The sequence below is a fragment of the Saimiri boliviensis genome, chromosome 6 (genome assembly GCF_048565385.1).
Source record: "Saimiri boliviensis isolate mSaiBol1 chromosome 6, mSaiBol1.pri, whole genome shotgun sequence".
Lineage (NCBI taxonomy): Eukaryota > Metazoa > Chordata > Mammalia > Primates > Cebidae > Saimiri > Saimiri boliviensis.
The window spans coordinates 131,737,851-131,765,335 of record NC_133454.1 but is presented as its reverse complement, the minus strand read 5'-3'; the positions used below and the strand labels follow the sequence as shown (position 1 = coordinate 131,765,335).

General features: G+C 45.2%; 1 protein-coding gene and 1 long non-coding RNA gene across 4 annotated transcripts in view; one reads left to right on the top strand and one right to left on the bottom strand.

The window, feature by feature from the left end:
- Positions 1 to 27,485, bottom strand: part of KCNQ1 (potassium voltage-gated channel subfamily Q member 1) — a 393,190-nt gene that overhangs the window by 180,272 nt on the left and 185,433 nt on the right. For all 3 annotated transcript variants that reach the window (XM_039471158.2, XM_074401856.1, XM_074401855.1), the window contains exon 11: positions 8,156 to 8,276. In XM_039471158.2, coding sequence (XP_039327092.2) covers positions 8,156 to 8,276 — 121 coding nt within the window. The remainder of the gene's footprint in view (positions 1 to 8,155; positions 8,277 to 27,485) is intronic.
- LOC141584927 (uncharacterized) overlaps positions 1 to 27,485 on the top strand; it is a 74,451-nt gene that overhangs the window by 28,113 nt on the left and 18,853 nt on the right. Inside the window, exon 2 of the long non-coding RNA XR_012518233.1 lies at positions 15,862 to 27,485. This exon is cut by the window's right edge and continues 18,853 nt beyond it. This is a non-coding gene — a long non-coding RNA (uncharacterized LOC141584927). The remainder of the gene's footprint in view (positions 1 to 15,861) is intronic.

Genomic DNA, 27,485 nt, shown 5'->3' with positions numbered 1-27,485 from the left:
CTTCTCAGAGCAGGACAGTGAGTGCTAGGTTTCTGCCTATACCTCCACGGGAGCCACAACAGCTCCTAAACTCCATTCCCAGAGGCTGAGGTGGTAGCTTGGGGACCTCTAGACTCCCCCTCCCTCCACCTGACTCCGGACTGTCCTGGAGCTTGGGACTCTCAGGCCTCGAAGCACATCTTATTAAGGACAGCAGCTGACAGCCATATGTTATGATCCCATTTGTATCCCTTGGTAACTCATGACCTGGCAGTTTCAAAAGCTCTCAGGCCAAATAAGGAATGTCCCCACAGGATCTCCCATCATAAAGGGACCTTTTCTGCTGGCCAATATTTTCAGGTATTTTCCCAAATCAGGTATGTGGCTGGATGCCTAACCTCATCTCCTCAAGGCCTTACACTAATACTGTGAGATATACCCCCAATGTATACAAGAGAAACTGAGGCTCATAGTGATTGGGTGACTGCCACAGTGTCCTGTGGGCAGGATGAAATGACCCAAGCTGGCCAGAGCTCACTGACAGACCTTGTCCCTGGATTCAGTGAACATAGACCAACCATCAGCTGACAAGGAATGAATCTGACAAGCTGTTCATGACCACCACACTGAAAACTACAGGGCAGGATAAAATACATGAAAGTCAACCTAAATAAACAAGGGACACAATACGCCATGGTTTAGGATCCCCAATACTATAAGGATATCCATTCTCCCATGCCCATCTAGAGTCTGCTAGACCTAGGGGAGGCTTTCCATGGCACTGACATATGTATGGTGAGGCAGAAACCCTACAAAAACAGCAAAGCCAGTGATGAGGAAGGAGAAGCAGCCAGAGCCAGCAAGTCCAGCTGTCAAAACCTGTTAGCAAATTCTATAGTGAGAATGAAGTGTGGTGCTGGCTACAAAGAACAACTTGAATCTGACCAGTGGCACCAAATAGGGTCCAGAAACAGAGCCGCATAAAGCCGGTGAGCTGATTTTAAAGACGCTGATGTAGCAGGGTAGTGGGGAGAGGATGGGCCTTCCCATGCCGGGTGCTGAGCCAGACTGGATATCCAAGTAGGGGAAGAGTGGACCTTGACCTTGGCCTCCCATTGGACACAAAAATCAATCCCAGATGGAGTGCAGATCTACATGGGAAAGGTGGGCTAATAAGGCTTTAGAATAAACCAGAATATCTTTATGACCTTGGAGTAGTCAAAGTCTCTTAAATAGGACACAAACAGCCCTATCCAGAGAGGAAATGTTTGATTAACTGGACCACATGAAAATTAAGACCTTCTGTTCATCAAAAGACACCATCAAGAGAGGAATAAGGCAGCCTGCAGAGGGGAAGGCGGTATTTGCAATGTGTGTGTGTGTGTGTGTGTGTGTGTGTGTGTGTGTGTGTGTATGTGTACATCTTTCTGACAAATGACTCCAGAATATATAAAGATAAATAGAACTATACATCAACAAGAAAAGACTTCCCCAACATAAAACAGGCAGAAGATGTGGGCAATTTATACAGAATGATATATCTGTCTAAATGATAACATGGGAAAGGATTCAACTTCAGTAGTCGTCAGGTTACTGCAAATTAAAATCACCATTTGATGCTGCTAGATAGTCATCAGCATGGTTAAAAAGGCAACAATGGAAAATGCCAAGTGTTAGGATGTGGAGCAGCCAGACTACGGCCCTTGAGAATGAAAATTGGGATGACTGCTTTGGGAAACTGCTGGGCAGTATTCACTAAGAGTAAATATATGCCCACCCAGGACCCTGCGGCTCCACACATAGGCATATCCTCCCCAGAAATGCAACCTGATGCTCACCAAAAGCATGTACAGAATATTCTTAAACAGCAACTTATACCAGAAACTGCCTGCTGGCCACAGGCAGTAGAATGGATGAATGATGTAGACCATGCACACAGTGGAGTACTAGACAGCAAGGAGCACGAGGAAGCACTGCTCCCTTCAGCCCCACAGAGAGGCTGCCAGACATCAAATTGAGTGAAGGACATTGGACACAAAGGTGTATGAGTTGCATGATTCCAACTGCGTAAGTTCAAATATGGGCAAAGCTGGTCATTGCTGCTAGAAAGTTAGGCTTCTGGTTAGTCTCAAGGTGTCAGTGACAGGAAGTGGGAACCTGAGAGGCTTTCTGGGTGTTCTGTTGCTTCCTCTAGGTGCTGCACACATGGGTCCCAGAGACTGAAGATGCCTCCAGCTATCTACTTGCGACCTGTGTACTAATCTGTGTGCGCGTCACCCTTTAACTAAAAGTGTAACACCACCACCCTTTACCAGGGGAGCCCAGGTGAGCCTAGAGAGATGGATAGCTTTGGCCTTCAGGACTGCTAGGCCCTCCCACTCCCTCACTTAAGGGGATATGGCTCTCAGACTTCCTGAGTAGGTCACCTCCGTGCTTATCCTCCAGATGCTCTGCAGTTTAGTCTCCACCCTTTCAGGTCTAGGCAGAGCACACGAGATCTGCATGGGATGCCCCCCGCCCCCAGAAGTGTCTCTATGACCATATCAGTGCAGTTGTGAAGTCCTCTGCCCTTCAGCCACCTCTATGGTGCAAATGTTCTCACTGTCACATCCTGCAACACCACCCTCTTGGCTGAGGACCTGAGCAACATCATGGCTGGGGGATCACAAGTGAAGAGGGCTGAGCTTGGCCAGAGTACACTGGGCCAGGGTGATGTGGATGGCCTTTCCTTTGCAGAGGAAGTGAGAAGCCTCACTGCTTTCCTCTGGGCTATCCACCTAGACAGTGTGGCCCTCTCCCCATAGCAGCAGCCCTAGAAGACCAGCCACTTCTTCCTCCCATGCTCAGATGGAGGACATGAAGTTTGGAAAGGTTAGGGGGCCATGGGGGGCTGCCACAGCTGGGCCGATGCAGGCTGGGAGCCAGATTGAGGGCATCTGATTTCCAATCCCATCTCTTTCCCACTGAGCCATTATGCCTCAGTTTTAATTTAGTTAGAAGAACATTTAATCCCCCCATGCATTTCAGAGACGGGTTTGAGCCTGGCTGGTGCTACGTGGGGCTCTGACAGGGATCCTGTGACTCATGCAGTCCTGCACGGCCCTCCCGGGCAGGCTCCCAGGGGGCTTCCTTGGCACCTCATGCAGACAGAGGTGGTCTGGAGCTTTGCAGAAGACAGGACACTGGTCTAGAAAGACAAAATGGTCTCATCTGTTCTGTCAAGCCCCTCACTCATCCTTCTGGACACTGTTCTCAGAATGGCCTCTCTGTTCTTTCCCACCAAAGTTTAAAGGGAGAAAAATGTGAGGAGCTTAGGCATTCACAGAGCTGCAGTGCCTGGCACCTTGGGGTCTGTGAGAGTGGGCCACAGTGGGCTCTGGATGTCTCCAAAATGTCCCAGGCAAAGCTGGTCCCATCAAAAGAGCTATCCCCTGGTCCATGGAGCCAAATTTGGGGCCACCCTTGTGACGTTTGCCCTTATTTCCAGACAGCACAGACTGGCCCTGTCCTTGCTGACAAATGCAGAATTCAGGAGACATTAGTAGTGATGTGGATGAAAGCCAGGCCACAGCGGCCTCGCTGGAAAAGAGCAACTCGAACGTTTTGGCGTGAGATTCTGCAGGGTCCGGGAGAAAGTTGAAGACATGGAAATTCTAATTAACACACAGGGGGCTGTTTTTGCTCAAGGATTTTCGAAGCTGTCATGTCGCAAGAGGCCAGGCAAGCACATGCGCGCAAGGGAAGTGCTTACAGTCACCTGGTGGGGGTCTCTGCAGCTTCTCCTATGCCTTCTTTCCACTCCCTCTGCCCAGCCTTGGGGCTCCTGGTCCTCCCCCATGCCCATCTCAATGGGCAGGGTGCTCCCTGAGTGTCCCCCTGGAGAGTAGGACTGGGGCAGTGTCTATTAGCCTCGAGCTGGGGTTTGCCCTTCTAAGATGTCAAAACAGAAGAGAGTGGGGGGCCCTTCAGAGAAACCACAAGACTGGGCTGGGCAGAGCCACAGGCTGTAGGGCTTATGGGCCTGTCTTCTTGGGCTATCTCAGGTATCCATGTGCAACCAGTGGGCCAGATGTGTGAATTCCAGGCCAGTCCTGGCTGGTCTGGCAGTTGGAGATGCACTGCAATGGAGGATTTCACAAAAATGGTTGCAGCCTCCCAAGGCTACTGGGAGCAGCTCACCTAGGCCAGACCTATACATGACTCCCAGCTTCAGAGCCACAGAACCTCAGGCCCCTAGCCCTGTGCCTCAGCACTGGTGCAGTGTCTGCAGTCCTTGCTTCATCTCAGGCAGGGTTGAATTAACAACTATCCTAGGGCTTCTCCATGCCTAGGGCTTTGGGGGTTCTGGGGAGGAAGAGACCAAGAAGGCTATACATGCCCTGCTCCCTCCTTGCACCATATGAAGGGCTTGGGGAATGGGTACTTAGGGGTTTGAGAGCCAAAGGAGAACACAGTGGTGCAGCCGGAGTGTATCCTGGGGGGCTTTGCTGAGGCAGGGACAACTGAGCAGACATTGGAAAGATGATTGGGAATCTGATGGCTGCAGATGGGTGATGGGCATTCTAGATGGCAGATCATTACATGCAAGGCACAGGGATGCACACAGGCATGGTGCCATCCCTTGGTGAGTGCCAGTGACCCTTGGTGAGCAGAGGACAGTGAGTGGGTCAGAATCCTGGCTCTTGGGCTCCTGGGCCCACTTATCACCGGAGGCCACAGAACTCATCTTGGCTCTTGGGGTTCAGGGCTCCTCTATTATCATGAGGGTTCTCCCCAACTGCTCATGCAGACCTACAGTCTCTACTTCACACTTTTCCCTCAAAAGCCCTGTTACGTGGTCTGGGTGGGAGACATGGGTTCAGGGAACTCGAGGCTGTCAGGGGCTCTCTTGTGCCCCATTGAACCTGGGAAGACAGCTTCTGCCTAAAAGGTGTGTTCGAGGCTGAGTCCTGGCCGCCTAGAGCTGGCTGAGGGTCCTAAAGCTGAGCAGTTGGGCCCACCTATAGGCTGGGGTGCAGTGAAATCATTCTGTCTTGTGGATACCACACACCTCAGCTCTCCATGGCTCCCTAGCTTGCATCAGGCCTGCTCACCCCTCACTCCACCTCTGGCTAACAGGCCCCGGAAAGAGGAGCTTCACCCAGCCCCAGGGACCTTCCCGTAATCAAGGCTGCAGTGACCTCACCTCTCTGGGGCCCCGCGGGTGGGGAGAGCTCAAGATGGAAACAAAATGTGTCTTTATTTATGTTTTTAATTTGAATTCTGGAACTGGTCCAGCATGGAAATACATTTAACATCAGTAAAATGCTGAAGAAAAATGGAAATGTTTTTTGGTAACTGCCTCCCACCTACTCTGCCCGCTGTGAGACCCCAGCACACATCCCTATCCCTTGCACACACCAGGGTGTGTGCCTCTCTTCCCAGTTCGGGATCCATGGGGCCAGGCTGCTCACAGGAGCTTTGCTGCATCACCCATCTGCAGCCATCAGATTCCCAATCATCTTTCCAATGTCTGCTCAGTTGTCCCTGCCTCAGCAAAGGCCCCCCACCAAGGAATTTAATTATTAGCATCAATGACTACTCGGGCTGTGCGGGAGGTAGAAGAATGTAGCCCCAGTGTGGGCAGAAGACCTGCACAGCCCCCACATCCGTGCCACCAGGTGATTTCGGCCCTGAGGACATAGGGTGCCCACTGCTTCCAGCCTTCTCCCCAGATGGAATGTGGCCTCTATCCAGCCTGTAGCCCTGGAGAAGCCTGGGTTCCTAGGCCCTGACACTGTGTATGTTCGCTAGCCCCTGCAGGCCTCTCTGGAGGGACCATACCCTGACTCCTGAGGATGCAGGAACTCAGCTCCCCTGAAGCCTCAGCTCTCAGTCTTCCCTGATCAGTACACAGTGCCTCAAAGGTGGCTTGTTTGCAGCAGTCTCCTTGTTCTTCCCTCTCCAAATCCCCTTTTCAGATCCTTCACCCCAGGCCCCATGCCTGGGCTCCTTCCTGCCTTCCCAGGCTGGCTTATATCCAGCTGCCACTTCTGGAATAGTCTGCTCTGAGAGAGGCCTTGGTAAGTTCTGGGGCAGGGATCTAGTTGGGTGATGATGGAGTATCTGATCTGTCTGGGCCCACTTGTCACTGGAGGCCATGGGAGTGCCAGTCTGAAAAGGCTGCAGGACCTTGCTGCATGGTAATGTGCTAGACCCAAAGTGGGCAGAAAGCTTAGGGATGGGTGTTCACGTCTCTGAGGCCCTGTCATTTTGGAGTGGAACAAGAAACAGCCCAGTGTCCTAGATGACACAGCCACACTGGCTTGGGGTCAGCCCCAGGGCAGGTGGGTAACCTCTGGCTCCAGGGAGCTTGGTGTGTGCTGATACCTCCACTGGCAGCACTCATCCCCATAGGAATGATTTACTGGGCAGCTGCAGGTTTGTCTGTGGTCCATGTAAGTGCTTGATCTCTCACCACCTTCACCTGCAGGGGCCTTGCAAGAACCAAAAGCTGGTAAGGCCTGGCTACCCAGCTGGATGGACTGTGGGTGATGGCCCTGTCTTCCCAGTATGACTTTTTGCATGTCTGAAGGCTGGTCTGTGACCAAGAGAACCAAAGCAAGTGAGCTCTAACAGGAGGAACAAGCAGCCAGAAGGATGAGACGGAACAGGCTGAGTGGCCCAGTGTGGCCTGGGTGGCATCCAGGCCCAAACCTTAGTCTTTTGGGGTTCCAGTCTACTCTTGGTTGTCCCCTCTCTGAGCAGGCACTGCCACCTGTATTGCACACAACACAAACCACAAAACTCGAACACTGATTACGTTAGGTGTCTCTCATAGTCCAGGACTTGGTACAAGACTTGGCTACAGTATAAACCATCATGCTGCCTTCTGGTGCTAACCTATAGCTGGGCAGCCCATCTGGCGACCACCCCACTCAACCTCTGTTCCTGCTTTTTTACCCAGCTGGGAGGGACCCAGAAGCTTAGAGCCCTATTTTCAGGGTGTCCAGGACTAGTCATCCCTGCTTTCCAGTGACCTCCTAGCTTCCTTGGAGCCTCTTCACACCCTGCCAACCATTAGTTACTGACAACCACTCTGTGAACTGGGGGAGCCTGGAAAGAAGTGGACAAGTCCTATCTGTTCATAATTACCCCTTGACACAGCCACTCCTTCCCTGGAGGTAGCTTCATTCTGGCTACCCAACCCTGCCAGTTCTCTTGGTTACACTTGCAGCCACCAGCACCATGGGTCCTAATTTCCTCAGTGATTTGCAAGGCGAAGTCTGCACCTGGCTGGCTGCAAAGGCAGGAGGCCCAGGGCCTCACTACGACAAAGGCACACATGGCTCAGGACAACCTCCTGACCCCCAGAGAGTCCAGAGAACAAAAAACCCTTTAGAAAAACGTCAGTAGAGAGAAGGAGAGTCCCAGCAAGTGACCCCCAGAAGGGCTGTGAGTGTCACTCACAGATCCTGACACAAAGACATTTATCAAGGGGAATCCCCAATGGGTTGGCAGCCAAAATGGGACTATGGCCAGAATGGGCTTGGGTGTCCCACTGACCCCACTGCATGGCTGTCACTGCTGGGTGCCCCAGCTGGGAGCACTGAGTCACATGTTGCAGGGGAATCACACCATGGCTGGGCACCGGGGATTGGCCTGGCCATGGCGTGACAGCGGGGGAGGATGGGCATGCATCCCAGGCCAGCTGTGCCTCAGGGGAAGGCCAACTGGAAGGCGTGGAAAATCAGCCATTTCCTCCACCTGAAGGAGCCCCTGAGGACAGCAGCAGCAACTGGCAGACTGCACCCGGCATCTGCCTCATGGCTTTGGCCAGGGTTCCACAGGGAAATGCTAAAGAACAGTCGTCTCTCTTTTAGGGGGCAGGGGAGGGGGCTGGGAGAGAGGAAAAACAATCTCAGACTCTCAAAGCATGAAAACAAGTGGAAAATGATCAGTCTGGTTTTCCATAAGTCCAAACAACAGGATCATGTTCCCAGACATGGTGGGAAGTACCCTTGCTCTCCTCTCCTGCCTGGTGCCTGGGTGCTGGGGCCAGGCAGACATCAAGTGGTGGGCACTAGGTTAGCAGATAGAACTCTGGCCAGAGAGCAATCCTTCCCTAGCACCAAGGCTGACTCCTTGAGCCCCAGACCCCTTCAGCCCAGCCCTTTATGCACATGTAGGCACTCACTGTGAGATGTGAGTGATGGGTGTCAGCAGCGTCTCCCCTTCCAGGTCCAGGTCCTCGGCAAAGCTGTTGCTTCTCATGAAGTGGGGCATGCTCACTTCCAGCAGTGTTGGGCTCTTCCTCACTGAGGAGAAAGTGGAGGGGACAGCACATTAGGTTTCCCACCCAACCTACCAGTGCTGTGGAGCAGGCCTGTGAACTCCCAGGGCCAGGTGAGGAGTGGAGCTTGTGCCTGGAAGCTCCAGCCCTGACAGTCCGGTTTACAGTGGGATGTGGTAGAGTGGGTGAGTGTTTAAGATGGCCCTAAAGTGCTTGACACTCAGTGTTTGACGAAAGTAAAGGCCCGTGGATCCTCTTTAGAGTGGTAACTATGCCTGAGGCTGTGCTCAGGTGCCAGGACTCTCCCCACTTCAGGTTCTGGGCCTCTTCCCATGTTCACAACTGACACTCAGGTCAAGAATAAAATGGAGGTGACAGGCACAGGCCTGGTAAGGGACAACAGCTCCCACCACTATACATTGTCACACTCATACATTGACAGAGCTGTGGGTCAGGAAAGATGGGGTGGTATGACCTCTGACCCATGAGGAACAGCAAACCTGGAATGCGGGGGCAGCCACAGAACTCCTTTGTGAAAACACAATGCCACATCAACTAGTTGTACCCCCAGTGAGGCACAGGAGTCCCTCCAACAACAGCTGGCTTCACATTTAGATTCCTGGGCCCACCTCTGCAACTTTGACACAGGAGCTTAGAAGATGATCCTTATCACTCCCCACTTTTTGTTCACACCATCAGTATTTGCTCCTGGCTTATATTTGTCTTCATTTAAATATTTTATTGTAAAAGAATTAAGTACTCATCTGTGAGAAGTGGAATAATTCGAAGATTTACAATGGCTTTCCTCCCCCAAGGTCATCAGTGTTAACCGTCACTAGATTTCAAGCCCCCACCTCTAAAAAAGCAACTCCTACCTGGCATCTGCTGACCCTATAAAAGCAACTCCTACCTGGCATCTGCTTTTATATACATAGGATGGCACTGTTCTTGTCACTCTGTTCCTGTCACTCTGTAACATAAGCTCATCTCATTTTCTCTAGGTATATAGACATGGATTTAATTATTATTTTAGTAGTTGCATGACAGCCCACAGTTTAGATTGGCCGTACTTAACCATTCTGTATATCATGGACATTCAGGCTCTTACAGTGTCAAGCTGGTTAATTATTCAGACTATGATGTCACATCTATCTTTATTCTTAAAAGCTGATATATTGGAGCAGGGTGAGAGGGTGCCTCCTTAGTGTTAGTAAATGTTGCTGGATTGCTTTCCCAAGAAGTTGTATATAGCAATTCAGGCTCCCCTAGCTTTCCCACATCCATGCCTGAATGAACTGTTGAATAAAGCCCAAGTGAAGGCTGTCAGCATCTTTTGCAGGGATTACCAAGCATGGATGAAAACTGAGGCATTGCTGTCATTTCTATCTGTTTGAATGCCTTGTATGGGCTTGGTTTCTGGGCTTCCTCTTGCAGAATTGCCTGTTCATGCCCTTTGCTCATTTTTGCTTGTCACTTTGTAGGAATTTTCTATATATTACAGACATTAACTCCTTGTTATATGAGGCACACATATCTTCCCCAGTCTGTCTCTGTTTTGCTCACCTTAACTATGTTGCTTTTTATCATAGAAAATGTTTTATGCTTTTAAAAATGATACATCTTTTGCTTCATAAAAAAGGAAGGTTTTCCCACATCAGAGTCATACAACTCTCTCCTAAGTTTATTCCTAATTTAACTGTTTGAATGTGTTGTATGTATACATATGTGTGCGTGTAAAAGTTTTAATACATTTAGTACCTATGCCTGATGTGAGAGATGATTAACAATTAGATAATGAAAATTTAAAGGGTACTACATACTTTACTACAAAAAATCTAAAATGAAACAAAACCATAAAATTTCTTGAAGAAAACATAAGAAAAAAAATCTCCAGGATCTTGAGTTTGGCAGTGAAATTCTGAAATACGAAACCAAAAGCTCCACTAGTAAGATGAAAAGAATCAACAAATTGGACTTTATCAAAATTAAAAGCTTTTGCTATGCAACAGACACTGTTAATGGAATTAAAAGACAAAGCACAGACTTGGAAAGAATATTTGCACATCACCTATCAGGTCAAGGACTTGCACTGAGAATATATAAAGAATGCTCACAACTTGACAATAATGAAGTGAGCCATCCGATTTAAAAAATGGATTAGAAATAAGCACATGAAAAGATGCACAATTAACATAAATATGGAAATGCAAATTAGAACCACAATGAAATTCCATAAATTAAAAAAAAAAAATCAAAACCTGACAATACCAAGCACTCTTGAAGATGTGGGACACATAGAACTCTCGTATGTTGCTGGTGGGAATGCAAAATGGCACAGTGACTTTAGGAAATAGATTATAGCAATTTCTTAGAAAATTTAAACATACACATACTGCGAGTCCTAGAGGTTCCTTTCCCACTCAAGTGAATTGAATTTTTATGTTAACAAAAACCTGTACATAAATGTGTATAGTAACTCTGCTCATAATTACCAAATAGTGGAAACAATGAAGTTGTCATTCAGCAGGTGAATGGATAAACAAAATGTGGTAAATATTCATGCCATGGAATACCACCCACCAATAAAAAGAAATAAACTAATGATTTATGCAACAACATGGATGAATCTCAGATGCATTTTGCTAAGCATTGAAAGAAGCCAGATGCGAAAGAATACATATTGTAGAATCCCATTTATAGGATATTCTAGAAAAAACAAAACTACAGGGACATAAGACAGATCAATAGCTGCCAGTGGTTAGGGGAGAAGTACTTGACTTCAAAAGACTAACCCCAGGGTATTTTTAGGGGTATGGAACTTCTTCGAATGATACTGGTTGTGGATACATGACTCCAGGCATTTGTCAAAGCCCACAGAACTGAATCTCCAAGAGTGAATTTTACCATATGCAAGTTAAAAAATTAACCTGGATGTTGGAGGACCCTACGATGGAAAGCACTCTGATGAGTGAATACTTTGTGTGCTACAGACAAATGACATAGCAGTGAATGGAAAGAAGGAAGAGGATCTGGCCTATGTTGCTTTCAAAGACACTGTTTTGACTGGACACTTTATGGTTAAAGACAAAGTCTGTCATAAACACTCTAACCTAGTAAGTAAATTTGCTTCACATACAAATGTGCTACATGTTAAATAGGGTTACACAGCTAAATGAACTGTAGGTAATGGGAGCCAGGTTTCTCACTGTCAGAGAAAAAGCTATAAATAAGTTGTGGGGGAAGGGGAAAGGATGAACTCATGGTTAGCTTTATATAGATACAGATACATAAAGATGTGTGGGTATTCAGGTTACATGTATACATATATTTCTTAGCCCTATCCACTGAGAGGAGATGGAAGCAGTGATATCCCAGTAGCCATGAGCATACCCCATGTGTAGATCCAGGTTTTTAATTCATTCTGCAATAAAAGGAGCTAAGGCTATCTGGATGAATGGATGATTCTAGGGCTAGGGCAGGGAAAGTAAGAGATGAGCCTGAAGTACTGTCAGGTGCTAGAAGAGAAGGAAGTGCTTAAAAATAAAAGGATGGGGCGGGGTGGGGGGCACATCAAAAGGACACATGAGCCCACCAGTGGCTAAAGCTAGAATAGTTTGAGCAACAAAATAAATGATAATATTGGATTATAACTCAAATACTCCTGAATCCGCACTGATAAAATTAAATAAACAATTGGAGGAGAGAGACAAAATCTTCCTTTCAAAAGAATTCCAAATAAAAAATGTAGAAGGAATGAGGAAAATAGAAGTATGTCACAGTAATATTTGCTGCAGGAAAATGATTCATGAATGAATGTTGAAATTAGTTGGTGAGCTTTGAGAAACTTCAAAGTTTCTTCTTCGAAATATGTTTTAATTGCTGTGGTAGTTTTAACATATATTTGAATATTTTTTTGATACTCTCCTGCAGGAGGTAAGAGTTGAACAACAACTCCTTCTTGCCCCTTTGAGTGTGGGGCGTACTTAGTGACTCCTTTCTAAAGACTAAACTATGGAAACGGAAAAACAGCAATTCACTTAAAGTGGAGGAACCTGGCTAACACCACTTTAAACGAGTGGCCCAAGGCTAATATTACCAGTGATAAACCATATTGATGTCATATTCCACGATGAGGAAAACATCTCACCTCACTAGTGTTCTTGCCTTAAACCTATAACCCTTGTCTAGTCCTGAGAAAACACCAGACAAACCCAAACTGAGGGACACGGACACGTGGCTGGTATTCTTCAAAAATGTCAAGTTAATGAAAAATAAGAGAAGCCTGTCACCAATTGGAGATAACTAAGGAGATGTGCTCAATAAATTTAATGATAGATCCTATAGATGGGATCCCAGAACAGAAAAAGGACATTAGTAGTTGAACTGGGGAAATCCAAATAAATTAACAACTCTACCTTAATAGTGTTATACCAATGTTAATGTCTTAGTTTTGGTCAATGTACCATGGTTATATAAGATGCTAACATTAGGGGAAGCTGATGAAAGGGGTGTGGGGAACTCAGTACTATTTTTCTCTTTTGTACATAAAAAATGTGAGATAACAAGTGAAAAAGAACCTGTATACAACAGCACAAAAGAATATTATATAACTAAAGATATGCAAGAACTCTGTGGAGAAAACGGTAAAACTTTAATAAGAGACAATGAAGAAGACATAAATAAATGGAGAAATATGCCTTCATTCCAATGACTTGAAGACTCAATAGATAATCAGAAAAGATTATCTCTAAATCTTAATAAATCTCTCCAAATCTTAATAAAAATCTCAAGGCTTCTGTGTGTGAACTTTGGCAAGCTGATTCTACTGATTGGGAAGTGCAAAAAGCCAAGAATTGGGAATATTCTTGAAGAAGAACAAGGCGGGAGAACTTGCTGTACCAAACATCAGTACTTCCTCCAAGGCAGTGGTCATTAAGACAATGTGGTGTTGACATAGGGAGAGACAAATAGACCAGTGGGACAGGATTGAGCATTGGGAAATAGTCCACACATGTATGGAAGCTTGCTGTATATCAGAGGTGGCTTGCACATCCTGGGAAGAGGATGGACTTTTCAATCAAATGTTCAGGAGCGACTGAATATCGACACTGGAAAAACGTTAAGTTGGAACCTTAATTACCTCACATTATATACCAAAAATTCATTCTTGTCATTCCAGGGGACTGAAGACCTAATTATGAAAAGCAACATTCTAAAGGCCGTATGATTAAATATAGAAGAACATCCTAATGATGTCAGCATTAGGATGGTTTTTTTTTTTTTTTTAAAGAAGCAATAACTGTAAGAGGTAAGAATGCTTAATTTGACACTAGAGTTGAGACCCAATCATTGAAAATACACCTTAAAGAGTGAAAACAGTGCCCACAAAATACAAAGGACTCCTACAAATCAATAGGAAAAATATAAATGACTTAATAGAAAGTGGACAGTAGACAAAGTAGCACATCACAAAAGAAGAATCCAAAGGGCTGATGAGTATGTGGAAAGGTGTTGCGCCTTGCTAGCAATCAGAGAAATATAAATAAACTCAGGAGTTCATGGCCCGTGGGGGCCACTGGCAGGCTTCCAGCAGGAAACCACACAGACATTAGTCACAGCCAGGAGAAGGGCTTAGAGTGAAAGGGCTCTGTGCCCATGACATCCTTAGACCAGGGAAGGACCCATAAGGCTTGAAGAATGTGCGCACATTCAGAGACCCAAAGGTCTGGGACCCAGCAGAGGCATGTAATTGCTCCCATCTTAGAGATTTGGGGGCAGAGATTCAAGTATCCTGGGTTATATAATACAGTTTTCAAGTAACAGAGCTAAAACTTCATCCAGGATTCAATTAAGAAGAAACATATTTTGATGTTTGCATCATTTGTATGTAGAAGGAATGATGGAGCAGAGGCTAGAATGTGGAGTTGCTTTCCAAACACCCATGATGATAAGTGCCATCTCCAAAGCCCAAGGGCCAAGGGTGAACTACCTGGCTCCTGAGAAAGGTGTTACCCTGGTGTTTTAGGATATTAAAATGTACACATCAGTTGGCTGCTCAGAGTAGCTGGGACCTCCACCTGCCAGAGAGGAATGTGTGCTTTTTGGTTTCATCGTGGGAATGGCAAGGGGCTGAGAAGGGCCCGCCCTGCAGGTTTGTTTTTCCAATTCAAAAGGAGAGGTTGTTGTCTGCTGGCTTGTATGGCAGAGACTGTGGGGCATGCTTTCTCCACCACAGGGAGGCAGTGACCAGAGCTGCCACCTTTTCCCCATTTTCATCTGTGATCGTAGCTAGGTCAGGCATCTAGGAGAGCAAGGAGGGGAGCTGTGGGTAGGTGGGGGGAGATTCAGCTCTTTCCAGACACACTAGTGCTGCCTCTTTCAGGCCAGGGCTTGAGGGCAAGTGCTGTGCCCTAACAGGTCTTGCTTGTCACCCCCACCTCTGAAGTGGGTATTTCACAGCCTGAACTCACAGCAGCAGAGAAGGTTGAGCCCATGATGTACTTGAAAGGGCTGGATATCCAGGCTCTGCAGGAGGTACCGGAGCAATGCCAGGTGCCCTTTGCTGAACTGTCTCGAGTGGCTGGCCCTGGGGACAAAGAGCACAGTATCCTGGTGACAATGAAGTCACACTTTCCTAAGACAGTCCCGGTTTTTGATGCTTTAATTCTTTGGCTGCCTTTGTTTTGTCAAGGCCAGGATCTGGGTCTAAATTTTCAGGGCAGAACAAAACAATTTGTTTTCTAGGAAAATGGGAGGTCTGGGATGGCAAAGGCAGCCTTGGGCGTGGCAACTACCCCAGCTGGGGATGCTGGCTGCCAAGTCTCACCCTGTCAAGAGAACAGGAATAAAACTCAGCACAGCATCTTCCTTTCTAGTCAGTTGTCCTGCTCAATAGGGGAATTTGAATTTTATTTTTTAAAAAATACAGGCATAGAAAAAAGACTAGAAGGAAACAGATCCAAATGTTAACTTGTTTGTCTTTGGGTGAAGAGACTTCGGGTGATTTTCATTTCCTTCCTTATTGTGTCTATATTTTCTATTTTGGATGATACTTCTCCAAGTCAAGAAACAATTTGTGGAAGTCTCCTATATCTGTGCCTTGCTCTCTGGCCCATGACCCTGCACATCTTATCCTAGGGTTACCAGAATATATACCTCCACCTGGCCCGGAGCTGCCCATGAGGCTACATAGAGCTCTACTATCATGAAAGTCTTTGAGGCTTTCTGTTCCCATGAAATTCTGGTCTCACTTCCTCTGCCTTCTCATCAAGCCTCTGACCCCTCCTTGCCCAGATTAGGTCAGCGTTCAAGCCCCAAATCCAACTTATGATAAAGCTCAAAGCTCCAGCCCATCCCTGCTGCCCTCTGCCCTCTAGAGACTTGCCATTGTCTGGGCCTTTCCTGGTAATTTCACCCAGCCACTCACCCCCTACCCTTCCCCTCCTGATTGATTAAAATCCTGCCTAATCTACCAGGTGTAACCCAAGCCCTCTTCCATAAGCTTTCCATGGCCCCAGAGATTGCTCCCTCCTCTGCATAGCTGCAGGGCTTATGTGTGCCTGGCCTTGAGCACGGAAACCTTGCCTTCTGCCTCGCCCATGTCTCTCCAGGATTTGGAACAGGCGAGTTCCCTGAGCCAGCCTACTTCACAGGAATGAACGGACGCTCTCCCTATCCTTCGCAAGTAGAAGCCCCCTCTCCTGGCCCCCTTAAGAAATCTCCCCCTCTCTGGATTCACCAAAGCCCTACGGATCCTGCACTGTGAAGAAGCCCTCCCCAGGGGCATCCAGACAGCTGCAGCCAGGCCCTGCGTGACATTGCTGAGCCACAGCCTGTGCCAGCTGCCCATGCCCGGCTCATAGACCCCGATCCAGAGTGGCCCCGCCACCACCTGTGTCTCCACTCAGAGGCGAGAAGTAAGGGACATGGACGGAAAGTGTAAAAGCCATTCCCACAACAGCTGCCAGGAACAAGGCGAGGAATGGAGTGAAAATGTATATTCACAGCTGGCACCCAGTTCCGCTTAGGAAAATACCTTGCTTGAGTGGACACCTGTTGTTTTTGCCTGCCCAGCAGCCAGGCCTGGCTTCTGGGAACAGCTTCTCAAATCTTCCTTTGGGGGCTCTTCTTTTCCCACTCCTAGTGTGCGGTGTTTAGGTACCCTCTGGCCATCCCCAAAGGGGTCCTCTTAGACCTTATCTCAGCCGTTGAAGATACAGTTGTAGGTCCAAGGATGGCTTGTACCCCAGCTGAGGCCAATAAGAACTTGGCCTTAGATTCTGGCAGGAATCTTGGGGAGAGATGACCTCATTCTGCTGGGTTTCCTGAGCTGTTGAAGGCAAGCTGGTGGCCATTTTGCCCTTTTTAGAAAGTAGCTGCCTAAGGATACAGCCATCTCATAGAGCCAGTGATAGAGAGCAAGGGAAAGGGAGAACAAAAGGAATAGGGAGGGAGAAGGGGAGTACAAGAGGGGGAGAGAGAGCAAATGAGCAAGATCATCTCAGCTCTGGGGTCCAGCTGTGTCTGAAACAGCTGGGTTCAGCTGTGTGAACCAAAAAATGTCCCTTTTGTGCTTAAGCTTGTTTGAGTTGGGGTTCCATCATTTGTTACCAAGAGAGTCGTCAGGAATGTGCATGACAAACTTGGGGGTGAGGTGTGAGCCTAAGGACATGGGCTTGGGGGCAGTCAATGTTACAAAATAGCTAAACTGCTCTTCACTGCCACCACTAGTTTTCAGAGTAGAGGGCAGGGAGAAGGCTTGTGGGAAAGAAGCTGGCCCGAGGCTGAGGCCCTTGCCCTGGCCCTAACGCTGCAACGGCATAGAGAACTCTCCAAAAGGGACTTAAGGTGAGTCATTGGCTTTCTACTGCTGTGATGTAAGTCCTCATCTCCCCAAACCTTCAGTGAGCCCCTCTCCACACCCTGCTGTAGAAGGATGTTTGGAGCAAATTATGGAACATGTTGGATCTCACATTGGATCAAAGGTGTGCAAAATAGATTTGCCTCAAGCACACGGTGATGTGACACAGTCAGAGATGACTTCGGGAATCCTGAGAAATCCCAGGGAGGATGCTGGGCTTATCAACCAAGTTTTCCAAGTGAGGACCACCCCCCACACCCCAAGCACTTCTCCTTAGAATGAAGATAGCAGGCCTCAGCACACACAAACCATAGAGTGAACAGAAATGCCTCTGCAGGCCCAGGGGTGGGGTCTGAGTAGCGGGGGCGCTGAGGAAGACAACTTTCAGGCAATGACAGAGCCAGGACAGGGTCAACTCTTGAGTGTGAGTGAGCCCAGGAAATGGAAAGAAAGCAACACAGCCACCCACACAACTAAAATTGACCCACCCGGGTCTCCATGCTGCAGGAAGTCACTGTCTAGGTCTCCCAAGACACATTTTCAGGGGAAGGTTCCAGGCAGCAAGAGCAGCCCTAGGAAACTTTAATATACAATGGAATCTGGGTTAAGCAGTATCTTCTCCAAGAGTTGAGCTCACAGGACATTCCCCAGAAACCTCTGGAGAGGTGGGGAGGAAAGTTTCTGGAGGTCTTTGGATGAAGAAAACAAAAAAGTGGCCTTGATTTTCAAGGCAAAATTACACAGGAAGAAAAAAATGTTTTTAATCTAATTAAGAGCGATCTTTTCACCTTCATCACAACATCACGGAAATGTGCCAGTTCTTAACTTCACACAATAATCAAAGCAATTAGTGAGGGAGAAGCCTTGGAAACCGGTGCAGATGTTCTCAGAATGTTAAATGGGGAAATGAGTTGCAGGCCTCATTCTCAGCATCCGGCTCCAGGCCCTGGCTACCAAATCCAGACATCTGCTGGGGCCCCACCCCCAGGCCCCGAGGGCGCGGGCTGGAGAAACACAGGTCCCTTCCCAGGCCACCTCCCAGCCAGGCCAGATCCGGGGGTGAGAGGCTCCCCATAGCTTCTCAAGTTGGAGCCTGGACACAGTCACAGCCACCCCAGAACTGGGGGGAGGCTCAACGTCAAAATTATGTTAACAACTTATGTCAAAAGTAATCAATGCAGCTTGGCTCCCCCACCGCTGCTGGCTGCAGGAGAGCTGTGAGTAGGAGGAGAGCAGGGGGCCCCAGGGGACCTCTCGGCTATGACCCCCTCAGCCTGAACACTACTTCAAGAAAAGATGTGGTGGCATCTGTCTGGTATGGTCCTGTGGGCTTCATTCCAATGCTAATGGACTCTTAAGGGGCCCAGGAATCAAAATGGTCAACACTTGAGGAATTTCCAGTAATAGAGAAAACGTATAGAAATGAAGATGATGCTTACTTAGGAAATGGCCTATTACAGGGAACAAACGGGCACATGGCTAATGTCAGCTAGCTGTGGGAGAAACGGGAGACTCCAGGTGAGGCAGGCAGATCACAAACCTTGGAGGCCCTGCTATATGGCAGGTACTGGAGACATGGAGGCAAAGAACACAATATTTATGTTCTCAAGGATAGACACACAAGCAGCATAGGGGCCCCACTCATGCCCTTAGCATTCGTGTTCTCCACACTGACGGCGTCTTAATGCAGGCCCACCAGATATTTTCATAAGTACTACCTCTGATTTCAGGGACTTGCTTAGCTTCACACAGGGCAGGCCAAAAGGAATGGAAAGTGAGCTGTCACAGGGGCAGCACTCACTAGTGACAGATAAATAGCCCAGCTCTCTCAGCTGCTTGTAGAACTCTAAGGAGTGTTCTGTGCAGCCTTTCAGCTGCCCACCATGAAGCTCCTTCTTAATAAGTGACCAGCATAAGGATTCCTGAATTAAGCTCTGTGTGCTGTGAGACTGACACAAGACAGTGTGACAGGAAGCTGTCAGAACATTCAAGTAGGGAAGCAGCAAGATCCACTTTACATTTAAAGAACTCCCTTGAGCTGTTGTGTGAAGAATGGAAGCAAGAGTGGAAAGGGAGAGATCAGTAATAAGGTAAGGACAATAATGTAGGCAGAGAAATAGTGGTTTTAACCAGGGGGATAGTTTGAGAGAAAACTACCCAGAGTGGGCAAATCCAGAAAGTTGATAAGACATACTAGTAGATTAGATAGGGGCACTAAGAAAAAATAATTTAAAAGATTTTCAGCCAGGCTTGGAGCAGAATAGCATGCTGCTCTCCATCCCCTCTGACTAAAAATCATCTCACGTATCCTCCCCCAACAGCATAAAATCAGTAAGTGCAAATAAAATCACATGACCCATGCTGGTGGCAGTATTAGGAGAAAGAATACCTTCAAATTATCTGTGAGTAGCAAAGTGGACCAAATTCCAATGACATTCTAGTTCCCTGCCCAGCACTGCAAAACTGTACATGCAGAATCAGAGAGAAGAGGCCTAAAATGTGTTGTCAAAAAGTTTGAGGGTAGTTAGCAACATCAGCAAAAATAGAGGAGTAAGTACCTCTAAGGAGCCTTCTTGCCTTCACAAAAAACCTAAACACTAAGCAGCCTAAGGCACTGGTGAACTTGCAGATACCACTGATATTGATTATAGTCTAAATAACTGGAGACACTACACTTCTGCACTGAACCAGAACCAAAGCCAAAGCACCCTACCCAAATGATACTACAGATGCATGTACAGGAAAAAGTCTTTATTGAGGTTACTCCATAAAATTGGAAGTGTTGGTTATTCCAGATATGCAGATATCAATTTGGGGACAAAAATGGGGGGAAAAGAACACAGGACTTGCCAAAAATTCACAATACGTCTCCAATAACAGACTCCAAAGTAAAGGAAATCTTAAACCCAATGATACAAAAGAGAACACAAGTAGACCATACAAAGATATCAGGAGAACAATTCATGATGTAAATCGGAAATTCATTAAAGAGATATCATAAAAAAGAACCAGACAACAATCTTGGAAGTGACAAATTAAATGAACAAAACAAAAAATACGATTGAAAGCTTCAAAAGCAGGCTAAATCAAGCAGAAGAAATAATTTCTAAATTTGAAGACAGGTATTTTGAAAGAAACCAGACAGATTTAAATAAATAAAGAAAAAGAATGAAGAAAGCCTGTGTAACATGAGACACTACCAAGCTAACAATATTTCACATTTTGGGAGTTCCAGAAGGAGAAGTGATGGGATAAGGACCAGAAAATTGATTAAATAAAATAATATCTGAAAATTGCCAAAGTTTTGGGAAAGAGACTAACAGATAAAGGAAGCTCGCAAGTCCCTAAATAGATTCAACCCCAAAAGGGTCTCTCTGAGGCACGTTTTCACCAAACTGTAAAAAATCAAAGAATTCTAAAAACACCCAGAGAGAAACATGAAGTCACATATAAGGGAATAAACAGTAGACTAACAGATTTTTCAGCAGAAACCTGGGCCAGGAAGGAATTGGATGCCATTTAAAAATGCCGAAGAAGGGGGGAAGCCCCACAAAATTGCCAGCCACAGATACTACATCCAGGAAAACTGTCCTTCAAAAATGAAGCAGAATGAGGGAAAACATTTTGCTTCTCTTCAGACAAGCAAAAACTGAGGGAATTCATTACAACTAAATCAGCCCTACAAGGAAATGCTTAAGGGAGTACTACATCTGAAAGTAGGAGGATGATATCTACCATAATGAAAATATAAAAGCATAAAACTCACTAGTAGAACAGAAACACAAATCAGAAAGGGAAAGGAATAAAAGATTATTACTACAGAAAACTATAAAATTGCAAAGAAAATGAGAGAAGGAGAGTTTACAAAACAATCAGAAAACAATAAAACAGGAGTAAGTCCTCACCTATTGATAACAATCTTGAATGTAGGTAATTTAAATTTCCCAAATGAAAAGTAGATACTGGCTAAATGAATTTAAAAAATTAAGCCCAACTACATGCTGCCTACAAGAAACTGACTTCCCCTGTAAAGACACCCATAGACTTTAAGGGAATGGATTGAAGAAGGTATTCTACCCAGACAGACACCAAAAACATGCAGGAGTAGATAGACAAAAAGTACTAAGTCAAAAAAAAAAAAAAAAAAAAAGAAAAAAAGAAAAGAAAAAATAATGGAGGTCATCATATAATGATAAATGGTTCAATTCAGCACAAAGATGAAGATGTGACAATTATAAATATATATGCAACCAACAACACTGGAGTACCCAGACATATTAAACAATATTATTACTGCTAAAGAAATAGACCCAAATACAATAATAATTAGGGATGTGAACACTTCATATTCAACATTGGACAGATCATTTGGAAGGAAAAATAGCAAAGAAATATGGATTTAAACTGCATAGATGAAATGGACCTAATAAATTTACACATTTCATCCACAGATGCAGAATATACATTCTTCATTAGCACATCGAACATACTCCAGGATACTCCATATGTTAGGACACAAAACAAGTATCAAAAAAGTTTTGCAAATCAGAATCACATCCAGTATCTTCTCAGATCACAAAGGAATATGACTAGAAATCAATTACAAGAGGAACTTCTGAAATTGAACAGATACATGGAGATCAAACTACATGTTCCTGAATGATCATTGTTTCTATGAAGAAATTGATTTAAACATTTAAAAATTTTTTGAAACAAATGAAAATAGAAACAATATACAAAAATGTATAGGGTACAACAAAATAAGTGCTATGAGGGACATTTATTTCAACAAACACCCACAAGGTAGAAAGATTTAAAACAAATAACCTAATAAATGCATCTCAAGGAACTAGAAAAGCAAGAACAAACAAACTTAAAAGGAATTAATAAATATCAGAGCAGATCTAAATGAAATAGAGATTAAAAAAAATCAGTGAAATTATTTTTTTGTTCTTGTTTTTTTCCCCTGAGACAGGGTCTTGTTCTGTCACCGAGGCTAGAATGCAGTGGTGTGACCTTGGCTCACTGTAACCTCTGCCTCCTGGGCTAAGGCAATCCCTCCAACTCAGCTTCTGAGTAGCTGAGATTACAGATGTGCAGCACCATACCTGGCTAATTTTTTGTATTTTTTTTCTTTTTGTAGATATGAGAGTTTTCCATGTTGCTCAGGCTGGTCTCAAACTCCTGAACTCAAACAATCAGCCTACCCTGGTCTTCCAAAATTTTGTGTTTACAGGTGTGAGTCAACAAACCCAGCCAAAAAGTTGACTTTGAAAAGAGAAAATCAATAAACCATTAGCTAGACTAAGAATACCCAAATACATAAAATCAGAAATGAAAAAGGAGATCTTACAATGGGCAGCACAGAAATACAAAAGATTATTAGTGACTATTATGAACAACTGTATGTCAACAATGAGGAAACCTAGAGGAAACAGATAAATTCCTGGACACATATAACCTCCCAAGATTGAAACAGGCAGAAAACAAAATCTGGACAGCAATAACAAGGAATGAGATTGAATCAGTAGTAAAGTCTCCTAGTGTTTCCCAGTAAATAAAACCACAGGGTTGCATGGGTTTACTGGTGAATTCTACCAATTTTTTGAAGAACATGAATTCTCAATTGATTCTAAGACTCTCAGATGAGTTAGGAATTCTCCCTAACTCTGTGAAGCAAGCAGTATCTTGATACCAAAACCAGATAAGGACACGACAACAACAAAAAAGAAAAGTACAGCCCAATCTCCCTGATGAACATAGATGCAGAATCCTCAAAAGCAAAACAACAAAAAAACCCAAGAAACTAGCAATCTGAATCCAATAGGACCTTAAAAAGGTAATACACCATTATCAAGATTGTTGGCAAGATGGCTGAACAGGAACAGCTCCAGTGTGCAGCTCCCAGCGAGACTAAGAAGGTGAGGGATTTCTGCATTTCCAACTGAGGTATCTGGTTCATCTTATTGGGAATGGTTAGACAGTGCGTGCAGCCCAAGGAGGGCAAGCTGAAGCAGGGTGGGGTGCTGCCTCATCTGGGAGGCTCAAGGGGTTGGGAAACTCCCTCTCCTAGCCAAGGTAAGCTATTAGGGTCTGTACCCTGCACTGCGGTCTGGATACTATGTTCTTTCCATGGTCTTCACAACCCGCAGACCAGGAGATTCCCTTTAGTGCCTACACCAACATCAGGGGCCTGGATTCCCAGCACAAACTGGGAAGCCATTTGGGCTGACACCAAGCTAGCTGCAGCAGTTTTTTTTCATACCCCAGTGGCACCTGGAACACCAGTGAAACATTTACTCCCCTGGAAAGGGGGCTGAAGCCAGTGACCCAAGTGGCCTGGCTCAGTGGGTCTCACCCCCACAGAAACAAGCAAGCTAAGATCCACTGGCTTGAAATTCTCACAGCCAGCACAGCAGTCTGAGCTCACCCTGGGATGTGCAACCTTGGTGGGGAGAGGGGTGTCTGCCATTGCTGAGGCTCAGCTGGGTGGTTTTAATCTTACAATGTAAACAAAGCCACTGGGGAGTTTGAACTGGACAGAGCCCACCAGAGCTCAGCAAGGCAGCTGCAGGCAGTCAGTCTAGAGTGGAACACCAGTGAGACAAACATTTACTCCCCTGGAAAGGGGACTGAAGCCAGTGACCCAAGTGGTCTGGCTTGGTGGGTCCCACCCCCACAGAAAGAAGCAAGCTAAGATCCACTGGCTTGAAATTCTCAGCCAGCACAGCAGTCTGAGCTCACCCTGGGATGTGCGAGCTTGATGGGGAGAGGGGTTTCAATAGCTGAATCAATCAAGCAGAAGAAAGGATATCAGAGATTGAAGATCAACTCCAGACTAACTAGATTTCCTCCTTGCTGGGCAGGGCCTCTATGAAAAAAGGCAGCAGCCCATCAGGGACTTATAAATAAAGCCCCCATCTTCCTGGGTTAAAGCATCTGGGAAAAGGGGTAGTTGTTGGAACAGCTTCAATAGACTTAAATGTCCCCCCCTGGCAGCTCTGAAGAGAGCAGCAGATCTCCCAGTAGTGTTCGAGTTCTGATAAGGGACAGACTGCCTCCTCAAGTGGATCCCTGACACCTGCATATCCTGACTTAGAGACACCTCCTAGTAGGGGTTGACAGACACCTGATACAGGAGAACTCTGGCTGGCATCTGGAAGATACCACTCTGGGGTGAAGCTACCAGAGGAAGGAACAGGCAGCAATATTTCCTGTTCTGCAGCCTCTGCCTGTGATACCCAGGCAAGCAGGGCCTGGAGTGGAACTCCAGCAAACTCCAGCACACCAGCAGAGGGCCTGACTTTTGGAAGGAAAACTAAGAAACAGAAAGGAATAGTTTCAACATCAACAAAAAATGTGCACTCGGGGACCCCATCCAGAGGTCACCAACTTCAGAGACCAAAGGTAGATAAATCCACGAAGTTTGGGAGAATCCAGTGCTAAAAGGCTGAAAATTCCAAAAACGAGAATGCTTCTCCTTCTCCAAGGAATCACAACTCCTCATCAGCAAGGGAACAAAATTGGATGGAGAATGAGTTTGATGAACTGACAGAAGCAGGCCTCAGAAGGTGGGTTAATAACTCCTCTGAGCTAAAGGAGCATATTCTAACCCAATTCAAGGAAGCTAAGAACCTCAGAAAAGGTTAAACGAATTGCTAACTACAACAACCAGTTTAGAGAACACAAACAACCTGATGGAGCTGAAAAACACAGCACGAGAACTTTGTGAAGCATACACAAGTTTCAATAGCTGAATTGATCAAGCAGAAGAAAGGATATCAGAGATTGAAGATCAACTCAATGAAATTAAGAAGATTAGAGAAAAAAGTGAAATTAACATAGCCTCCAAGAAATATGGAATTATGTGAAAAGACTAAGTCTGTGTTTGACTGGTGTACCTGAAAGTGATGGGGAGAATGAAACCAAGTTGGAAAACACTCTTCAGGATATTATCCAGGAGAACTTCCCCAACCTAGCAAGGCAGGCCAACATTCAAATTCAGGAAATAAAGAGAACACCATAAAGTTACTCCTCGAGAAGAGCAAGCCAAAGACATATAATTGTCAGATTCACAACAGTTGAAATGAAGGAAAATATGCTAAGGACAGTCAGAAAGGTCAGGTTATTCACAAACAGAAGCCCATAAGCCTAACAGCACGTCCCTTGGCAGAAACCTTATAAGCCAGAAGAGAGTGGGGTCCAATATTCAACATACTTAAAAGAATTTTCAGCCCAAAATTTCATATCCAGCCAAACTAAGCCTCATAAGTGAAGGAGATACAAAATCATTTATGGACAAGCAATTGCTGAGAGATTCTGTCACCAGCAGGCCTGCCTTACAAGAGCTCCTGAAGGAAGCACTAAACATGGAAAAGAACAACCAGTACCAGCCACTGCAAAAACATACCAAATTGTAAAGACCATCAATGCTATAAAGAAACTGCATCAATTAATGGGCATGATAACCAGCTAGCATCATAATGGCAGGATCAAATTCACACATAACAATAACCTTACATTTAAATGGGCTAAATGCCCCAATTAAAAGACACAGAAGGGCAAATTGGATAAAGTCAATACCCATCGGTGTGCTGTATTCAGGAGACCCATCTTATGCGCAAAGATACACATAGGCTCAAAATCAAGGGATGGAAGAATATTTACCAAGCAAATGGAAAGCAAAAAAAGGAGAGAGAGAGAGAGAGCGCACACATAAGCAGGAGTTGCAGTTCTAGTCTCTGATAAAACAGATCTTAAATAAGAAAGTTAAAAAGAGACAATGAAGGGCATTACATAATCGTGAAGGGATCAATGCAACAAGCTAACTATCCTAAATATATATATACCCAATACAGGAGCATCCAGATTCATAAAGCAAGTTCTTAGAGACCTACAAGGAAACTTAGACTACCACACAATAATAGTGGGAGACTTTAACATCCCACTTCAATATTAGACAGATTGAGACAGAAAATTAACAACGATATCCAGGACTTGAACTCAGCTCTGGACCAAGCTGACCTAATAAACATCTACAGAACTCTCCACACCAAATCAACAGAATATACAGTCTTCTTAGCACCACATTGCCCTTATTCTAAAATTCACCACATAATTTGAAGTAAAACACTTCTCAGCAAATGCAAAAGAATAGAAATAGTAACACAACTTCAGACCATAGTGCAATCAAATTAGAACTCAGGATTAAGGAACTCACTCAAACCACACAACTACGTGGAAATTGAACAACCTGATCCTGAATAGGACTACTGGATAAATAATGAAATGAAGGCAGAAATAAAGACGTTCTTTGAAACCAATGAGAGTGAAGACACAATGTACCAGAATCTCTGGGACACATTTAAAGCAGTGTGTAGAGGGAAATTTATACCACTAAATGCCCACAAGAGAAAGCAGGAAAGATCTAAAATCCACACCCTAACATCACAATTAATGGAACTAGAGAAGCAAGATCAAACAAATACAAAAGCTAGCAGAAGACAAGAAATAACTAAGATCAGAGCAGAACTGAAGGAGAAAGAGACATAAAAAACCCTTGAAAAAAAAATCAATGAATCCAGGAGTTGTTTTTTTTTGGAAAGATCAACAAAATAGACCACTAGCCAGACTAATAAAGAGAAGAAAAGAGAGAAGAATCAAATTGATGCAATAAAAAATGGTAAAGGGAATATCACCACCCATCCCATAGAAATACAAACTACCATCAGAGAATACTATAAATACCTCTACCCAAATATACCAGAAAACCTAGAAGAAATGGACAAATTGCTGAACACTTACACCTTCCCAAGACTAAACCAGGAAAAAGCTGAATCCCTGAATAGACCAATAACAAGTTCTGAAATTGAGGCAGGAATTAATATCCTACCAACCAAAAACAGTCCAGGACCAGATGAATTCTACCAGAGGTACAAAGTGGAGCTGGTACTATTCCTTCTGAAACGATTCCAAACAATAGAAAAAGAGGGAATCCTCTCTAACACATTTTACGAGGCCAACATCATTCTGATACTAAAACCTGGCAGAGACACAACAACAACAAAAAAGAAAATTTCAGGGCAATATCCCTGATGAACATCAGTGCAAGAATCCTCAATGAGATACTGCAAACTAAATCCAGCAGCACATCAAAAAGCTTATCCACCACGATCAAGTCAGCTTCATCCCTGGGATGCAAAGCTGGTTCAACACATGCAAATCAATAAACGTAATCCATCATATAAACAGAACCAAAAACAAAAACCATGTGATTATTTCAATAGATGCAGAAAAGGCCTCTGACAAAGTTCAACAGCCCTGCAGGCTAAAAACTGTCAATAAACTAGGTATTGATAGAATGTGTCTCAAAAT